General features: G+C 44.8%; 1 protein-coding gene across 8 annotated transcripts in view; it reads right to left on the bottom strand.

Annotated features, from left to right (window-relative positions):
• Window positions 1-17,256, bottom strand: part of unm_hu7910 (un-named hu7910) — a 46,988-nt gene that overhangs the window by 24,906 nt on the left and 4,826 nt on the right. For 6 of the 8 annotated variants that reach the window (XM_038305728.1, XM_038305727.1, XM_038305722.1 and 3 more), the window contains 3 exons: window positions 10,256-10,429; window positions 9,900-9,944; window positions 6,876-6,944 (listed from right to left, as the gene is read on the bottom strand). In XM_038305728.1, the coding sequence (XP_038161656.1) occupies window positions 6,876-6,944; window positions 9,900-9,944; window positions 10,256-10,429 (288 nt within the window). The remainder of the gene's footprint in view (window positions 1-6,875; window positions 6,945-9,899; window positions 9,945-10,255; window positions 10,430-17,256) is intronic. The other 2 variants (XM_038305729.1, XM_038305725.1) reach the window with 1 other exon arrangement.

Raw genomic sequence — 17,256 nt, 5'->3', positions numbered from 1 at the left:
CTGGTTGTAGTGCAATCAACAATGCCAGGTCCGCCTCGGACACTGTCCCAGACACCGTGCAGGACGCTAGTTTGTAGCTCTGAGCGACGGTCTGTTGGTTTGCACCCGGAGCCAAAACACGCAGCGGCCAGTCCTTGGGGAACACTCAGGGGGGAACTGTGTGGCGTCCAGCGTTGGATGAAGGGTTGTAGACGGCGAGCAAGCTCGTCAAACCGACACACAGACACCCACAACCCTAGCTAGTTCCTGATTGACGCTCTGGCGTTGTGGCGTGGAATAACAGAGCGCTGACCACGCTTCAATATTGGGCATAAATGAAAAATACCTGCGACAAGCTCACTGCGACACACTGCATGGAGGATAACCAGGCCTTTATAGGTTTGTCCCGTTAATGTCTGTATTCCATTCATTTATACCAACGAGGTTTCTAGAATTTCCTTCTTTCATCTGAGGAATATTGCCAAAATGAGCAATCTCCTGTCCAGGGGTGATGCTGAGAAACTAGTCCATGCATTTGTTACTTCAAGGCTGGACTATTGTAATTCTTTACTATCAGGAAGTCCACAAACTGTAGTTAAAAGCCTTCAGCTGATCCAAAATGCTGCAGCCAGAGTTCTAATGAAAATTAAAAAGAGAGATCATATCTCTCCTATCCTGGCTTCTCTTCATTGGCTTCCTGTTAAATCAAGAATAGAATTTAAAATCCTCCTTCTCACATATAAAGCCTTAAATGGCCAAGCTCCATCTTATATCAGAGATCTGATTGTTCCTTATGTTCCTAACAGAGCACTTCGCTCTCAATCTGCAGGTTTACTAGTGGTTCCTAGAATTTCTAAAAGTAGAACAGAGAAAAGGAAACTTGTCGACACAGAGAGGCTGTAAAAGGGCGGGTTTAACTTTAATAGTCAGAGAGGTTGTTGTTGTTACAGATCAATCAGCAGCCGAGTTCTACATCTATAAAACACATAAAGCATGACCGCTGATACGCTAACCACGCTGTTAGCTCGCCATGATGTCATTCAGTGGCCGGAAAGATAATAACCATAAACACCTGCTTCCTCCTCAGACTTCACCCTATAAAGCTGATAACCAGGCGGTGCCGGGTCAAAGGTCAGATTATAAAGGTTGTGACTCCCCAGGCAGTCGACCAATCAGAAGCGCCCAGGAAGTAGCGTGGATTCAGATCAGCAGCACTTTGATGTTGAGCGTGAAAACGAATTCATGTTGATTTCTTTTTTTAGGCCAAGTTAGCGTTTTTGATCACCTTCATCCCCCACCCCGTCCCTCAGTGGGGTCTAGAAGCACAAGATCTATATCCAGCCATTCAGCAAAGATACTGCCACATCTTATTTTAGCATTTGACCAATTAGATGAGCCCTTGAATTGACAAATTGACAAGTTAATTTAAAGTTAAAAAAGTTCATAATATCCTGAGCTATCTCTATAGTTCTGCTGCTATAGGCTTAGACTGCTGGAGGACATAGGGACCCCTTTTTCATAATTCTGCTTCATTCTATCTCTATTCTCCCACTCTGCAGAATCTGTTAGTTCAATCTCTAACGTTCTGCTCTCTCTGCTTTTTCTCATAGTAGCTTCATCTGGTCTGTTCCTGTTTGGCTGTGACTCCATCCTGGAGAGAAATATCAGCTGTGCTGCTGCCATCAACACCTTTGTTTCTAGATGTTGGAGATCGGCCTGTTTTCCAGTGTAGTCCTGTTTCTCTGACTGTGACTAACTGGATGTGCTCTCTTCATCCTCTGACATGGGAGCTGGCTCGGAGCTCGTCTGCCTGGCTGTGTGTTTCCTGGACGGGGCCGCCTGTGGAGCTGGTTGACAGTTGCCTTTTGTATCTATGCTTCTTTTTCTATGTCTGCTTCTGTCTCCTTGAACCCCAGTGGGCCTCAGCAGATGGCCGCTCACACTGAGCCTGGTTCTGCTGGAGGTTTCTTCCTGTTCAAAGGGAGTTTTTCCTCTCCACTGTCGCTACAAGCATGCTTAGTGTGAGGGATTGCTGAAGAGTCAATGAGTCGATGCAATCAGCTGGTTTTCCTTAGATAGAAAACTTTGAATCAATCTGACTGGATGATCTGGTGAACTGGAAAGTGACCTGAGATGACATGATGTGAATTGGAGCTATTATATAGCTGCTCTATTGGCTGCAAAGGTTGCTAGGCAACGACCTGACTCCAGTCTGATGGAGTGAAACAAATCCGTAAGCAAAAGGCGACAGGTTTGAGAGCGAATCTCAGACTCTAGCAGAGACCAGTTTATCTGAGCAAGAAGAATCAGATCTGAGAGCAGAAACAGAGATTGAAGAAGTCCTGAATGTTAGCAATAAAGTTAGGGGGCGGGGTTAACGCGAATCGAGTCTCTGTAATCGATTTGCTTCGCCTTAATGTGCAGGGTGACCAATCAGGTGTTAGAGAACCGCCCCCTAACTTTGATGGGTGAGTTTGACAGATTCTATTAATGGTTTCGATGCACTGCGGCACAGGACCATGAAATAATTATATATTTTTTTTAAATAAAATGAAGACATATTTTATTAACTTAATGACACATTTATATATTTAATTCCTTATTTATTTAATGAATTACACATTTAATTTATTGTTTATCGCTGTATTTATTTATTTATTTAATGGTGGCACTTTATATTAGTGACGTGGTTTTAATTAATGAATGACACATTTATTTATTTAATTCCACATTTAATTCATTATTGACACATTTAATTATTTATTTAATGCTGTATTTATTTATTTAATTGTGGCACTTTTTATCCTCCATATTCCTTGGCCTATTTATGAGATTAAATACTTTAAATGTTCCATTTCTCTGCATTAATAGGGGTGCTTGTTGAGACAGGAATGAGTTCTACGCCTCCTTCATGCCGTGAACAGGAGACCTGTTCTGAGTGTTTATCTGGCTAAAATTTATGTCCTTGATGAATTGAAGTATTTTTCTTGGGAATAACCAAATTCTGTGTGTGAGAAAGTTCTTTATGCATGGATGGGATAGTTCCATGGGAGATTGCTGTATAAAAGCACCGAGCTTTGCCCAGTCAGAGCTCTATCTCTCCGTCCAAAGACATAAAATAAATCAGTATTTTTGCAAAAATTTGTCTCCGCTTCCAAACTTCACACCAACTTAATGAAAAAACCTAATTAAATATTTGACCTTTTATTAAAATCTTACCGGCATTTTAAATGCTAATATTTTCAGATGATCTTTGTCAATAGATCAGGCTGCAGCTTTTATAGATAACTGATAATTATAGTTTTTAAAAATTAAATATCAGCAATAAAATAATAAAAATGCGATAGTAACCAGCAGAGCTTCCCTGCAGGCATCAGTTAGCATCATTTCTCTGAGGTTAAAGTCAAATATATTCTGAACAGGAGAGAAACATGTTTTAAAATTAAAAGTCAAGGAAAGAAAAACTATTTGCTTTTCCTTTGAACTCATACGATCAGAAATGGCGGCCATGTTTTTTGGTCGAACCCGGTCAGAGCAAACTGGAGCTCCGACTCGCTGCTTTTCTCTGGCTTTAACCGTTCGCTGTGTCCCGTTCTACTGGTTCTGCAGGTCCAGTATGACCCCCTTAACCTCCACATCATCCGAGGAGGTCCCTCTCTCCTCCTCCTTCATCCCTGACGCCTCCTCCTCTTCCTCCTGCTCTCCGGTGGGAGAAACTACATCGTAAAGGAAGGTGAAGAAGCCATAGATCCAATCAGAGCCCTCCTCTGCTAAAATGTTCACAACCTCCTCGAGCGACCCGCCATTCGCGCTGTCGCCGCCATCTTTGGTCAGGCCTGACGAGAGAGAGGTGGGAGGGTGGGGTAGAGATGGGGATGGACTGGAAAAAAGGAGGAGATGGAAGAAAAGAAGGCGGGAGGATGGAATAACGGATGATTGGAAAAAAACCAAGGATACAGAATAAAATGAAAAATGAGGGAGAAAGATCGAAAGTTAAAGATGATCCAGAAACATTGGAGAAAAAAACAGTTTCTCTGTCTCGTCAGGTGACCCGGTAGCTGCTCCACAAGCAGAACCAGAACCTCAATACTTCACCTCCTTTAAAGGTTCTGATAATAACCTGAATATCGTGGATCACTGAGGAAGATCTGCTGAATGCAGAGTTAGATCGGATCGTTCTTTAAAGCTGAAGATGCAGAGAAATATTCTGCTTCCACCTCAACATCAAAGGAAACCAGCAACACTTCTAATCCCACAATCCTCAGTCTGAGCAAAAACCCTCCCACACCTCAGACCCAGCTCCTCCTCAGAGACTCATCCAGGAGGAAATAATGGCTGGCCGACTTCTGGGAGCAGAACATCATCAGTCAGCCCTCAGGTCAGGGCAGATAGATGGTGTCAGCCTATAAACAACTTGCTTCTTTCTGATGGCGAGTTTCAGACAGATAAAAACTGTTTCTATTTATGTGTACGTGTGCATTCTCGTGTCCTCGTGCAACGTCATCCTCATCTGCCCCAGCACTGTTCCAATTCACTAGAACAGCAAAAGCCAATCCCTCTTTACCCAGCATGCATCAGAGCAGACTTGTCCGTCCTCCAGACTAACAGCTGTCCCAGCATGCACTGCAGCAGCTTCCAGGTTAGCGCTCACAGAGCTCAGAGGATTAAGTTAAAAGTTCTATTTTCTGTTGCTGTTGTTCAATAAAAGTACGTTTAAGATCATTTGAGGCGAGAATATTATACTTTAAGCTTCACTATATGGAACATTTACTGATTTAGGGTGTAATTTAAAAAAAGTTCTGATGTCAAGAGGAACGTGGCAACCAGTGGAGCCCCGAGGCTAACCGCAGGCGGGGCTAACGTTCGCCCGTCTGCAGCGGCCAGGGCTAACTTTAGCCCGTCTGCAGCGGCCAGGGCTAACTTTAGCCCGTCTGCAGCGGCCAGGGCTAACGTTAGCCCGTCTGCAGCGGCCAGGGCTAACGTTAGCCCGTCTGCAGCGGCCAGGGATAACGTTAGCCCGTCTGCAGCGGCCAGGGCTAACGTTAGCCCGTCTGCAGCGGCCAGGGCTAACGTTAGCCCGTCTGCAGCGGCCAGGGCTAACGTTAGCCCGTCTGCAGCGGCCAGGGCTAACGTTAGCCCGTCTGCAGCGGCCAGGGCTAACGTTAGCCCGTCTGCAGCGGCCAGGGCTAACGTTAGCCCGTCTGCAGCGGCCAGGGCTAACGTTAGCCCGTCTGCAGCGGCCAGGGCTAACGTTAGCCCGTCTGCAGCGGCCAGGGCTAACGTTAGCCCGTCTGCAGCGGCCAGGGCTAACGTTAGCCCGTCTGCAGCGGCCAGGGCTAACGTTACCCCGTCTGCAGCGGCCAGTGCTAACGTTAGCCCGTCTGCAGCGGCCAGGGCTAACGTTAGCCCGTCTGCAGCGGACAGGGCTAACGTTAGCCCGTCTGCAGCGGCCAGGGCTAACGTTACCCCGTCTGCAGCGGCCAGGGCTAACGTTACCCCGTCTGCAGCGGCCAGGGCTAACGTTAGCCCGTCTGCAGCGGCCAGGGCTAACGTTAGCCCGTCTGCAGCGGCCAGGGCTAACGTTAGCCCGTCTGCAGCGGCCAGGGCTAACGTTAGCCCGTCTGCAGCGGCCAGGGCTAACGTTAGCCCGTCTGCAGCGGCCAGGGCTAACGTTACCCCGTCTGCAGCGGCCAGGGCTAACGTTAGCATGTCTGCAGCGGACAGGGCTAACGTTAGCATGTCTGCAGCGGACAGGGCTAACGTTACCCCGTCTGCAGCATCCAAGGCTAACATTAGCCCGTCTGCAGCGGCCAGGGCTAACGTTAGCATGTCTGCAGCGGACAGGGCTAACGTTAGCATGTCTGCAGCGCCCAGGGCTAACGTTAGCATGTCTGCAGCGCCCAGGGCTAACGTTACCACATCTGCAGCGGCCAGGGCTAACGTTAGCATGTCTGCAGCGGACAGGGCTAACGTTACCCCGTATGCAGCATCCAAGGCTAACATTAGCCCGTCTGCAGCGGCCAGGGCTAACGTTAGCATGTCTGCAGCGGACAGGGCTAACGTTAGCATGTCTGCAGCGGACAGGGCTAACGTTAGCATGTCTGCAGCGGACAGGGCTAACATTAGCATGTCTGCAGCGCCCAGGGCTAACGTTACCCCATCTGCAGCGGCCAGGGCTAACGTTAGCATGTCTGCAGCGGACAGGGCTAACGTTAGCATGTCTGCAGCGGACAGGGCTAACGTTACCCCGTCTGCAGCATCCAAGGCTAACATTAGCCCGTCTGCAGCGGCCAGGGCTAACGTTAGCATGTCTGCAGCGGACAGGGCTAACGTTAGCATGTCTGCAGCGGACAGGGCTAACGTTAGCATGTCTGCAGCGGACAGGGCTAAGATTAGCTTTATCCAGCAGCCCAATAGGCTTTGTTGGGCTGCTGGATAAAACCTGGAACTAAACGCTATTTCTGACATTTTGAATTGAAAAAGCTTCCTGGATGATGTGGAGTTTTTCTTCATGATTATGAAAACTTACTCTGATGACCAACTGGTAAAATACTGGGAGGATATTAGCAAACGTAAAAAACACCTTAAACCTGAAACTGATTGCATGAGCCGGCTTTGCTTTTTATTCAGACAGTTTAAAAGCTGGAAGCCATTTTGTTCCAGATGTACTCCAACAGACTACGAGAGCAGAACCAGTCACCCAAGTCCTGAGGCCAAATCTAGACCTTCAGAACCAGAGGGCTGATGCATTTAAAGGTCTGACTGCCAGATGTCGTTAAAGGTTGAGCTTTGGTGTTAGCCATGAGCTGCTGCTCAGTGATCGGTTAATGCTGGAAAACACAGCAACCATTGAGGTTTTGGATAAATCAGGCAGAGAGAACAGAAAATGGACTTGCCGAGCAGAACTTTGGCGTCCTCCACATCAAAGTCTCCGTCGTTGTCCGTGTCGTAGGCAGCTAGTTTCCCTGGAGGCAGAGGAGGACAAATAAAACATTCACCTCTGGAGCACAGGGTGTTTAGAGTTAGATGCAGATTTGAGATGAAAGCAGACGGCGAACCACACGGGATCATGGTAACCAGTTAAAGTGAGACATTATAAATAACAAACTGGGAAATTGCGGAAACATAAACCACAAAAAAACACAAATTTGAACTCAAGGAAGAATAAAATCGGACAGACATCTGCAGTGGAACAGTGGAAGTTTGTTTCTCTGTCCTAACATATAAATAGTTCTCATTATTTCATCATCTCATTTACTGAGAGCTGCTCTGCTTTTATAAATCTCCTCCCATTTATTTAGCTGGTTTAACCACTTTAAAATAACATGAACCCGTTTAGTCCAGGGGCCTGGAGTTTGACACGTGTTGTAGATGAACGAAGCTGTCGGAGGGTTTTAACCTACATCTGATTCTGTGAGAAAAGCTGCAGGGAGGAGCTGAAGAAAAGACCTGCAGACGGTTTATAGAGAAAGGTGAGAAGACGGAGGAGGAAGGACGGCGGATCTGCTGCTGATGGAAGCTGGACTGATCCGACTCGCTGAGACGTGATGCAGGAGGAGGGCAAACCGCACGAGAAGGTGCTGCACAAAGAGGAAGGATGTGGTGAGGATGACTGTGATGTCTGTCAGCCTGAACCTTCAGAGACACCAGCAGCAACCACAGAAATGTCATGAGAAACAGAACCAGGCTGAACCCAGGGCATCTTTACATGGTTCTGACTGACCCAGGCCCGTCTATAGTTGGTTCTGACTGACCCAGATCCGTCTATAGTTGGTTCTGACTGACCCAGGCCCGTCTATAGTTGGTTCTGACTGACCCAGGCCCGTCTATAGTTGGTTCTGACTGACCCAGACCCGTCTATAGTTGGTTCTGACTGACCCAGGCCCGTCTATAGTTGGTTCTGACTGACCCAGGCCCGTCTATAGCTGGTTCTAAATGATCCAGGCCCGTCTATAGTTGGTTCTGACTGACCCAGATCCGTCTATAGTTGGTTCTGACTGACCCAGGCCCGTCTATAGCTGGTTCTAAATGATCCAGGCCCGTCTGTAGCTGGTTCTGACTGATCCAGGCCCGTCTATAGCTGGTTCTAAATGATCCAGGCCCGTCTATAGTTGGTTCTGACTGATCCAGGCCCGTCTATAGCTGGTTCTAAATGATCCAGGCCCGTCTATAGTTGGTTCTGACTGACCCAGACCCGTCTATAGTTGGTTCTGACTGACCCAGGCCCGTCTATAGTTGGTTCTAAATGATCCAGGCCCGTCTATAGTTGGTTCTGACTGACCCAGGCCCGTCTATAGTTGGTTCTGACTGACCCAGGCCCGTCTATAGCTGGTTCTAAATGATCCAGGCCCGTCTGTAGCTGGTTCTGACTGATCCAGGCCCGTCTATAGCTGGTTCTAAATGATCCAGGCCCGTCTATAGTTGGTTCTGACTGACCCAGACCCGTCTATAGTTGGTTCTGACTGACCCAGGCCCGTCTATAGCTGGTTCTAAATGATCCAGGCCCGTCTATAGTTGGTTCTGACTGACCCAGATCCGTCTATAGTTGGTTCTGACTGACCCAGGCCCGTCTATAGTTGGTTCTGACTGACCCAGGCCCGTCTATAGTTGGTTCTGACTGACCCAGACCCGTCTATAGTTGGTTCTGACTGACCCAGACCCGTCTATAGTTGGTTCTGACTGACCCAGATCCGTCTATAGCTGGTTCTAAATGATCCAGGCCCGTCTGTAGCTGGTTCTGACTGATCCAGGCCCGTCTATAGCTGGTTCTAAATGATCCAGGCCCGTCTATAGTTGGTTCTGACTGATCCAGGCCCGTCTATAGCTGGTTCTAAATTATCCAGGCCCGTCTATAGTTGGTTCTGACTGACCCAGACCCGTCTATAGTTGGTTCTGACTGACCCAGGCCCGTCTATAGTTGGTTCTGACTGACCCAGGCCCGTCTATAGCTGGTTCTAAATGATCCAGGCCCGTCTATAGTTGGTTCTGACTGACCCAGGCCCGTCTATAGCTGGTTCTAAATGATCCAGGCCCGTCTGTAGCTGGTTCTGACTGATCCAGGCCCGTCTATAGCTGGTTCTAAATGATCCAGGCCCGTCTGTATCTGGTTCTGACTGATCCAGGCCCGTCTATAGCTGGTTCTAAATGATCCAGGCCCGTCTGTATCTGGTTCTGACTGATCCAGGCCCGTCTATAGCTGGTTCTAAATGATCCAGGCCCGTCTATAGTTGGTTCTGACTGATCCAGGCCCGTCTATAGCTGGTTCTAAATGATCCAGGCCCGTCTATAGTTGGTTCTGACTGACCCAGACCCGTCTATAGTTGGTTCTGACTGACCCAGGCCCGTCTATAGCTGGTTCTAAATGATCCAGGCCCGTCTATAGTTGGTTCTGACTGACCCAGACCCGTCTATAGTTGGTTCTGACTGACCCAGACCCGTCTATAGTTGGTTCTGACTGCCCCAGGCTCGTCTATAGCTGGTTCTGACTGCCCCAGGCTCGTCTATAGCTGGTTCTGACTGACCCAGGCCCGTCTGTAGCTGGTTCTGACTGATCCAGGCCCGTCTGTAGCTGGTTCTGACTGATCCAGGCCCGTCTAGACGGTTCTAATGGATGTTAGGAGCCATCGCTGAGGCCTTCTCTGACGATTCCTGCAGACATAAAGTTAACCAACACAGGAAGCGGTTCTGGAGTGTCTGGCTGCAGTTTGGGTCGGTTCCTCTATTTCAGAACCAAAGCAACTGAAGAAACAGTTTCCTGTCTGTAGACGAACCGCAGACCTGAGATCAGCATAAGCCCGTTTCTCCTGCAGCCCGTCCTCTGTGGGTCGGTTCTGATCCAACACGGTGTCAGACGGACACCTAGAACCAGCGGTTCTGATCCAAACAGAACCTCTGACAGAGTAACATGGAAGCTTTCATACCTTGCAGAACTTCAGAAAAGTTCCAGCGGAACTCCTGAGCCCTCGCTGCATGCAGAGGAAGAGGAGCAGAGGGGAGGGATGAAGAGGCCAGGAGGTTAAAGGTCAGCAGCAGGAATTCTTGACCACAGAACATCTGGACGGTCCGGGAAAAACCAAGTCCACCTGGATTCAGACGGACAGGAGCCGCCTGGACCGACAGGAGCAAGAGGCCCAGGACAGAACCAGTCTGCTGCTTTGGCCTAGTCAAAGTCCAAAGAGGTTCTACTGGATCACCTGGTGGACTCGTTTTTCCCAGGACTAGGACATCCGGTTCTTCAGAACCAATCAGAACCAAGGTCTCTTTATCTTTTTCTTACCGATGACGTTGTCGTAGTCCACGATGTCGAAGTAGACCACAGCCATGGAGCTCCACACGCCCAGCAGGGCCAGAACCACCACCCAGGTGAACACGGAGAACTTTGCACCTCCTCCTGCAGCTCCTCCGTCGCTCCTCTTCCCGTTCTTCTGCTCCGGAGGAGCCGTCTTTCCCTCTGCAGACATGAAGATGCTGCTGTCAACCTGTGCTGCTCAAAGACCCAGTCGGACCTTTCTAAACGGACCGATGGTTCCGTTCAGGTCCGATGGACCTCTGACATCTTTACTCTTCCCATTTACATTAAGTTCTGCTCTGCTGTGACCCGTTTCCCGGGACAACGGGACCGACCCAGGTTGTTTCACTCTTCTTCAGAGGGAAATAAAACCAAATCCGTCTTCTACACTTGTTTAATATTAATCTAATCTAAGATATATTTATAATAAAAGCAGGAGATTAAAGGAAGCGCTGAATGAAGAAATGTCCTGTTAGAAATCACGCTGCAGCAGAGGTCAGAGGTCATGGCCCTCCATCCATCCAGATAAAGACCCATTCCTCAGCTGCAGATCCTGGACCCGTGGGGCTCCTCAAGGACCCCTCCTGGGGTGGTTTTATTTTTTATTCTATGCTACACCCAGATTATACTTCTTTACCAAATAAAGACATTTTTTCTATATCAGAGGCCATGATCATTTCTACCCTTAATATTAAATCAATCAGATTTATCCAGAGATGTTTCTGCAGCCACGGTAAGGTGGCCTCGCAGCAACGCTGCATCATGTTGGGTAGAAACTAGGGCTGCAACTAATGATCATTTTCAATTAATCTAATATCCAAAGGTTGTTTTAAGAAGATTTTTTACGAAGCTAAACCTGATCCAGGTCCGCCTCGATCTGGTTCTGACTGAACCAGGTCCATCCAGGTGGATTCAGCGCACAAGGTTAACATTTCCATAGCAGTAATTTCAGTCGTTTTTACAGGAGCCCAGGGGTCAGAGGGCAGATGGGCCCCATTTCCACTACCCTCTGAAACCTTTCATTGAGGAAAAACTCTGAATTCTGAGAAAAAAAGTCAGTACTCTGAGAAAAAAAGTCGGTACTCTGAGAAAAAAACGTCAGAATTCTGAGAAAAAACGTCGAAATTCTGAGAAAAAAAAGTCGGTACTCTGAGAAAAAAAGTCGGCACTCTGAGAAAAAAACGTCAGAATTCTGAGAAAAAACGTCGAAATTCGGAGAAAAAAAAGTCGGTACTCTGAGAAAAAACGTCGGTATTCTGGGAAAAAAACGTCGGAATTCTGAGAAAAAAACGTCGGAATTCTGAGGAAAAAAAACGTCGGAATTCTGAAAAAAAACGTCGTAATTCTAAGAAAAAACGTCGGAATTCTAAGAAAAGTCGGTACTCTGAGAAAAAACGTCGGAATTGTGAGAAGAAAAGTCGGTACTCTGAGAAAAAACGTCGGTATTCTGAGAAAAAACGTCGGAATTCTGAGAAAAAACGTCGGAATTCTGAGAAAAAACGTCGGTACTCTGAGAAAAAACGTCGGTACTCTGAGAAAAAACGTCGGTACTCTGAGAAAAAACGTCGGTATTCTAAGAAAAAAACATCGGAATTCTGAGGAAAAAAACGTCAAAATTCTGAGAAAAAAACATCGGAATTCTGAGGAAAAAAACGTCGGAATTCTGAGGAAAAAAACGTCGGAATTCTGAGTAAAAACCTTGGAATTCTAAGAAAAAACGTCGGAATTCAAAGAAAAGTCGGAATTCTGAGAAAAAAAGTCGGTACTCTGAGAAAAACCGTCGGTATTCTGAGAAAATAACGTCGGAATTCTGAGAAAAAACGTCGGAATTCTGAGAAGAAAAGTCGGTACTCTGAGAAAAAAAGTCGGTACTCTGAGAAAAAAAAGTCGGTACTCTGAGAAAAAAAAGTCGGTACTCTGAGAAAAAAAAGTCGGTACTCTGAGAAAAAAAAGTCGGTACTCTGAGAAAAAACGTCCGTATTCTGAGAACAAAACTTTGGAATTCTGAGGAAAAAACATCGGAATTCTGAGAAAAAACGTAATTCTGAGGAAAAAAAAGTCGGAATTCTGAGGAAAAAAAGACAGAATTCTGAGAAAAAACGTTGGAATTCTGAGAAAGAAAGTCGTAATTCTGAGAAAAAAAGTTGGTACTCTGAGAAAAAAACGTCGGAATTCTAAGAAAAACGTTGGAATTCTGAGAAAAAACGTCGGAATTCTGAGGAAAAAAAAGTCAGAATTCTGAGGGAAAAAAAGTCAGAATTCGGAGAAAAATCGTTGGAATTCTGAGAAAAAAAATGTTGGAATTCTGAGAAAAAAAATGTTGGAATTCTGAGAATTTTTTTTTATAATTCTGAGAAAAAATTTTTGGAATTCTGAGAAAGAGAATCTGAATTCTGAGATAAAAAGTCAGAATTCTAACCTTGTTCCGTACACTGAACCGCGTTGAGCCCTAATGTTGAACTAGTACTAGTTTAGCGCGCTTTGGTTGTGTCTGGCGCGGTCCGGTTCAGCAAGCGTGCCGTCTACACCAACAGTTATCTCGGTTACTGTGCTCGGTAACCGAGATAACTCCGCGATAACTCCGTTCCTGTAAGTGACGCTAGCGTAGCAGCCTGAATTCAAGGTACGAGAGACCACACGGCGGCCTGCTACAACAACGCCGACCTTCACCCCAAGGTCCATTTATAGGATGTAGAAATAATCTCTAAGCTGTTACATCCCAAAGATGGACGTCATTTTGTTTTTTTGCACCCACCTGCTCTGTTTTAGGCTCCGCCTCTAAGACTGGAAATTGTTTCCTGAGTCTCAGCCCGATCAGTGATCACCTGAAGCCGTGCTGTACACCTCTGTGGTTGTTGTTGCATCTAATGGGTTGTTCACATTCTGCCATGTAAACCTGTTTAGATGTTTTTTGTAGGGGAGAGCTGCCCTTTTGTTTAACCCCAGTTTTCTCCTGTTCATGTGCTGGTTAGGTAGAACACGGAGAAGCAGCATCTATGCTCCATGGATCTGGATCAAACTCCCAGCAGACTGGAAAAGAGCTGAAAGCCTGAATTCTTTAAATTCAGAGTTAAAAACCCGTTAGTTTAAGCTGCCTTTGACTGATGGAGATAATCTGTTTAGTTTAAGGTTTATTTTACTACCTACATTTATCATGTTTTGTTTCTTTGCTCTTTTCTGCTTTTATTTTCCTTTATCTTGTATTTCATGTTTGTGCTGAATTGTCCTGTAGAAATAAACCTTTGCTGATGTCATTCAGACCCTTTAAAGCCATGACTGGACTTTGCTGTTGCCATGCCGACCTGGACGCAGTCAAAGCTCCTCTTCTTCCTATTTAACTTTAATATAACAAGTTCAGATCTTCCAGATTAAATGTTCAGTCTCAGGAAGCTTGACATACCAGATAAAGCTCTAAATTCGCAAACTGAACCAGATGGCTTCCTGCTAAAGTAAAGCATCATTTCCTGATGCTTGTTTTAATATCTAGTCATCACCTTCATTACTTTAATTCTCTTCACTGTTTGCGGCTGGTAATAGATGCTGCTGCTGCTCGGCTCTAAACAGGAAGGTGCAGAGGTCCAGTCCTGACTTCCTGTTGCTGGTTTCCAAATGTCATGCAGCCACCGCATTGATAAATATTAATGGGTTCTGTTAAATTCACTTAAAATGAGGATGAAGGAAGTGATGCTGAATTAACTTAAACAGGAAAAGGTACCAGAGGCAACAAAAGCTTAAAACTTTCCTTTTTGATAAAGCTTCTAGTTAGAGTGGCTCAGGTTATCCTGAGCTATCTCTATAGTTCTGCTGCTATAGGCTTAGACTGCTGGAGGACATAGGGACCCCTTTTTCATCATTCTGCTTCATTCTATCTCTATTCTCCCTCTCTGCAGAATCTGTTAGTTCAATCTCTAACGTTCTGCTCTCTCTGCTTTTTCTCATAGTAGCTTCATCTGGTCTGTTCCTGTTTGGCTGTCACTCCATCCTGGAGAGAAATATCAGCTGTGCTGCTGCCATCAACACCTTTGTTTCTAGATGTTGGAGCTTGGCCTGTTTTCCAGTGTAGTCCTGTTTCTCTGACTGGGACTAATTGCGCAACATATCTGTCTAATTTATGTGAGTCTGTCGACTGGTCAGTGTTTATGTTTAGAGTGAAATAATCATGAGCTATCAGGAGCTAGCACGGAGGCTTATTGACTGATGGAGTAAGGGCTCCTTTAAGACCTGCCTAGGGCTTAAAGGAGAAGTTAATTATAACGTTGGGCTGGGCGATACGAAGAAAACCTAATGTCTCGATATATTTGGGCTATATCAGGATACACTATATATATCGCGATATATATGAGCTATATCAAAGTACACTATATATCACAATATATTTGATCTGTATTGTGATACACGATTAACATCATGATATGTTTGGGCAAAATCACAATACACAATATCACAACATATTTGGGCTATATCACTTTACACGATATATATTGCGACATATTTGAGCTATAACCGCGATACAAAATATATATCGCAACATATTTAGGCTATAATCGCAATACACGACATAAATCATAATATATTTGGGCTATGTCATGTTACACGATATATATCCTGATATAGCTGAGCTATATTGCGACACGCAATATATATCATGGTATATTTGGGCTATATCGGGATACACAATATAAATCATAATATATTTGGGCTATGTCACGTTACATGATATATATCCTGATATAGCTGAGCTATATCAGGATACACAATATAAATCATAATATATTTGGGCTATGTCACGTTACACGTTATATATATCCTGATATAGCTGAGCTATATCGCGATACACAATATATATCATGGTATATTTGGGCTATATCGCGATACACAATATAAATCATAATATATTTGGGCTATGTCACGTTACACGTTATATATATCCTGATATAGCTGAGCTATATCGCGATACACAATATATATCATGGTATATTTGGGCGATATCGCGATACACGCCATATTTATCACGATATGTTTAAATTACCTTCAAAAACAATAGAAGGCAAAAATTGCACTTATAAACTAATTCAAACTGTTTTTGTTTTGTTCTTTTTCAAAGTTAAAACATTTTATTTTAACCAGATTAGTGTGGTCACGATACTAAACTTTTCAAGTAAAATATTCATACTCGATACCCTTTACAATACCACAAGAATAAAAACAAAGACTCTAAAACTCAACAGAAATGTTTTCATTACTAAAAAAAATACAAGAAATAAATAAAAAAAACAATAATATACGATACTTTTGTATTGATACTTTTGAAATTGAGTATTGTATCCGGATACAACGTTTCAGTATCGATACTTCTTTTGATAACCCTAAACCAGATCAAAGCTTTTCTTTAACAAGATCCCAGCAAAAGTCAGGAAACAAAGCAAAAAACACACAATACTCAATAAAATGCAAAATAAAAATGCGGAAGGAAAAATTTAATTTAACTCAAATTACAAAAATAAAATCCAAAGTTAGATCATTATCCCCAAACTTTTAGCATGGATGGGAATTTTAAAGCACAAAAAGTTGTAAAATTGTATAGAAAACGGCTGTAAAACCTCTGAACATCACGAGTATTAGAGCAATTAATGAACATTTAAATAACGTAACAAACATCAGCTGTGATTTCCTTCCATCTCTTCCTGTTTCTCTCATATGGGATCGATTTTTCATACACCATCGCATTTATTGAACGTTTAAATTGGTGCGCTGGGAGACATCCAGAGTTTACAACATTCTTCATTTAGGCCGTGGAATAAATCTGTACTGCTGCCTTTTGCAGGAATGTTTTCTGGTTTTATTAAATTAGCGCCTTTTGTTCAACGTCCTCGGCGTGAAATCCAAACTGCTGCCATTTATCAGCTGAAACACCTGCTGTAGCCATTTAGCGTTTAGCGGTTGCTTCAGTGTGCGAGAAAATCATCCTGTTTGGAGGAGGAGTTTATGATGCGTTTAAAGTGTGTGGGAAAAAATAAAACTAGATGGTTGCGATAGAATCATTTGAACTTGCATGGGAAAACTTGCACATTTTCCTTCAAAACTTAGAAATATTTGCTGTTTTTTATAGAGCACTAAAAAAACAGCAGTTAAAAGGAGAAAGTTTCAATATAAGAGTTTGCTCTTAATTAATCGGCTAACATTAACCCATAACAGGATCTGATTATTTAACCTGAAATCAAATAATGGAGATATTTATTCTTATTGTAGGCATAAATCTTGTGGTTTTATTGGTATATTGTCTGATCGGCTCAAATCGATAGAAAAATAAATATATTTGAAGAAAACAGCACTTATTCGGTCGTCAGCTTCTGCAGAGAGTTTTTAGAAACAGAGTTTATAAATCCAGCTATTGGGTTTCCACAGAACAGCCTGCTTCCATCGAGGGCTGGGGGCGGGCTTCTACAGGCCCACAGCCAATCAGAATCCATGTTTAAACTCCTGAGTTGGTTTCACTTTGAAAGTGTTGATAAAACCAGTTGAACTGGTACCAGCGCCGGTTGATCTTTAGCCTCAAAGATAAAGTTTCCAACCAAAACATGGACTGAAGGTTTAAAATCAGGAAATCAGCGGAGGATGGGTTCTGGAAACTCCCCGTTTCACTGGGAAGGGTCCAGTAAAAAGCTGTGGTTCTGCTTATCAGAACGGAAAACAGCAGAGGAACATTCAGATAAAGAGAAACAGGGAGGGGAGGGGGACCGGCCCGCCGGTCACGGCGACCCAGGAACAGAGCGGGAGACAGCCAATCAGAGCGACCCTGACAGGGAGACAGCCAATCAGAGCGACCCTGACAGGGAGACAGCCAATCAGAGCGACCCTGACAGGGAGACAGCCAATCAGAGCGACCCTGACAGGGAGACAGCAGCTGCTCCAGAACCCCAAATATCAGCAGCTAATTACAGCAGCGCTGCGTCTGGGTCCAGAACCGGCGCCAGAACCTCATCAGCAGG

The sequence above is a fragment of the Cyprinodon tularosa genome, unplaced genomic scaffold (genome assembly GCF_016077235.1).
Source record: "Cyprinodon tularosa strain WSP-4 unplaced genomic scaffold, ASM1607723v1 ctg562, whole genome shotgun sequence".
Classification (NCBI taxonomy): Eukaryota; Metazoa; Chordata; class Actinopteri; order Cyprinodontiformes; family Cyprinodontidae; genus Cyprinodon; species Cyprinodon tularosa.
This window is presented reverse-complemented; position numbering and strand designations above follow the sequence as displayed.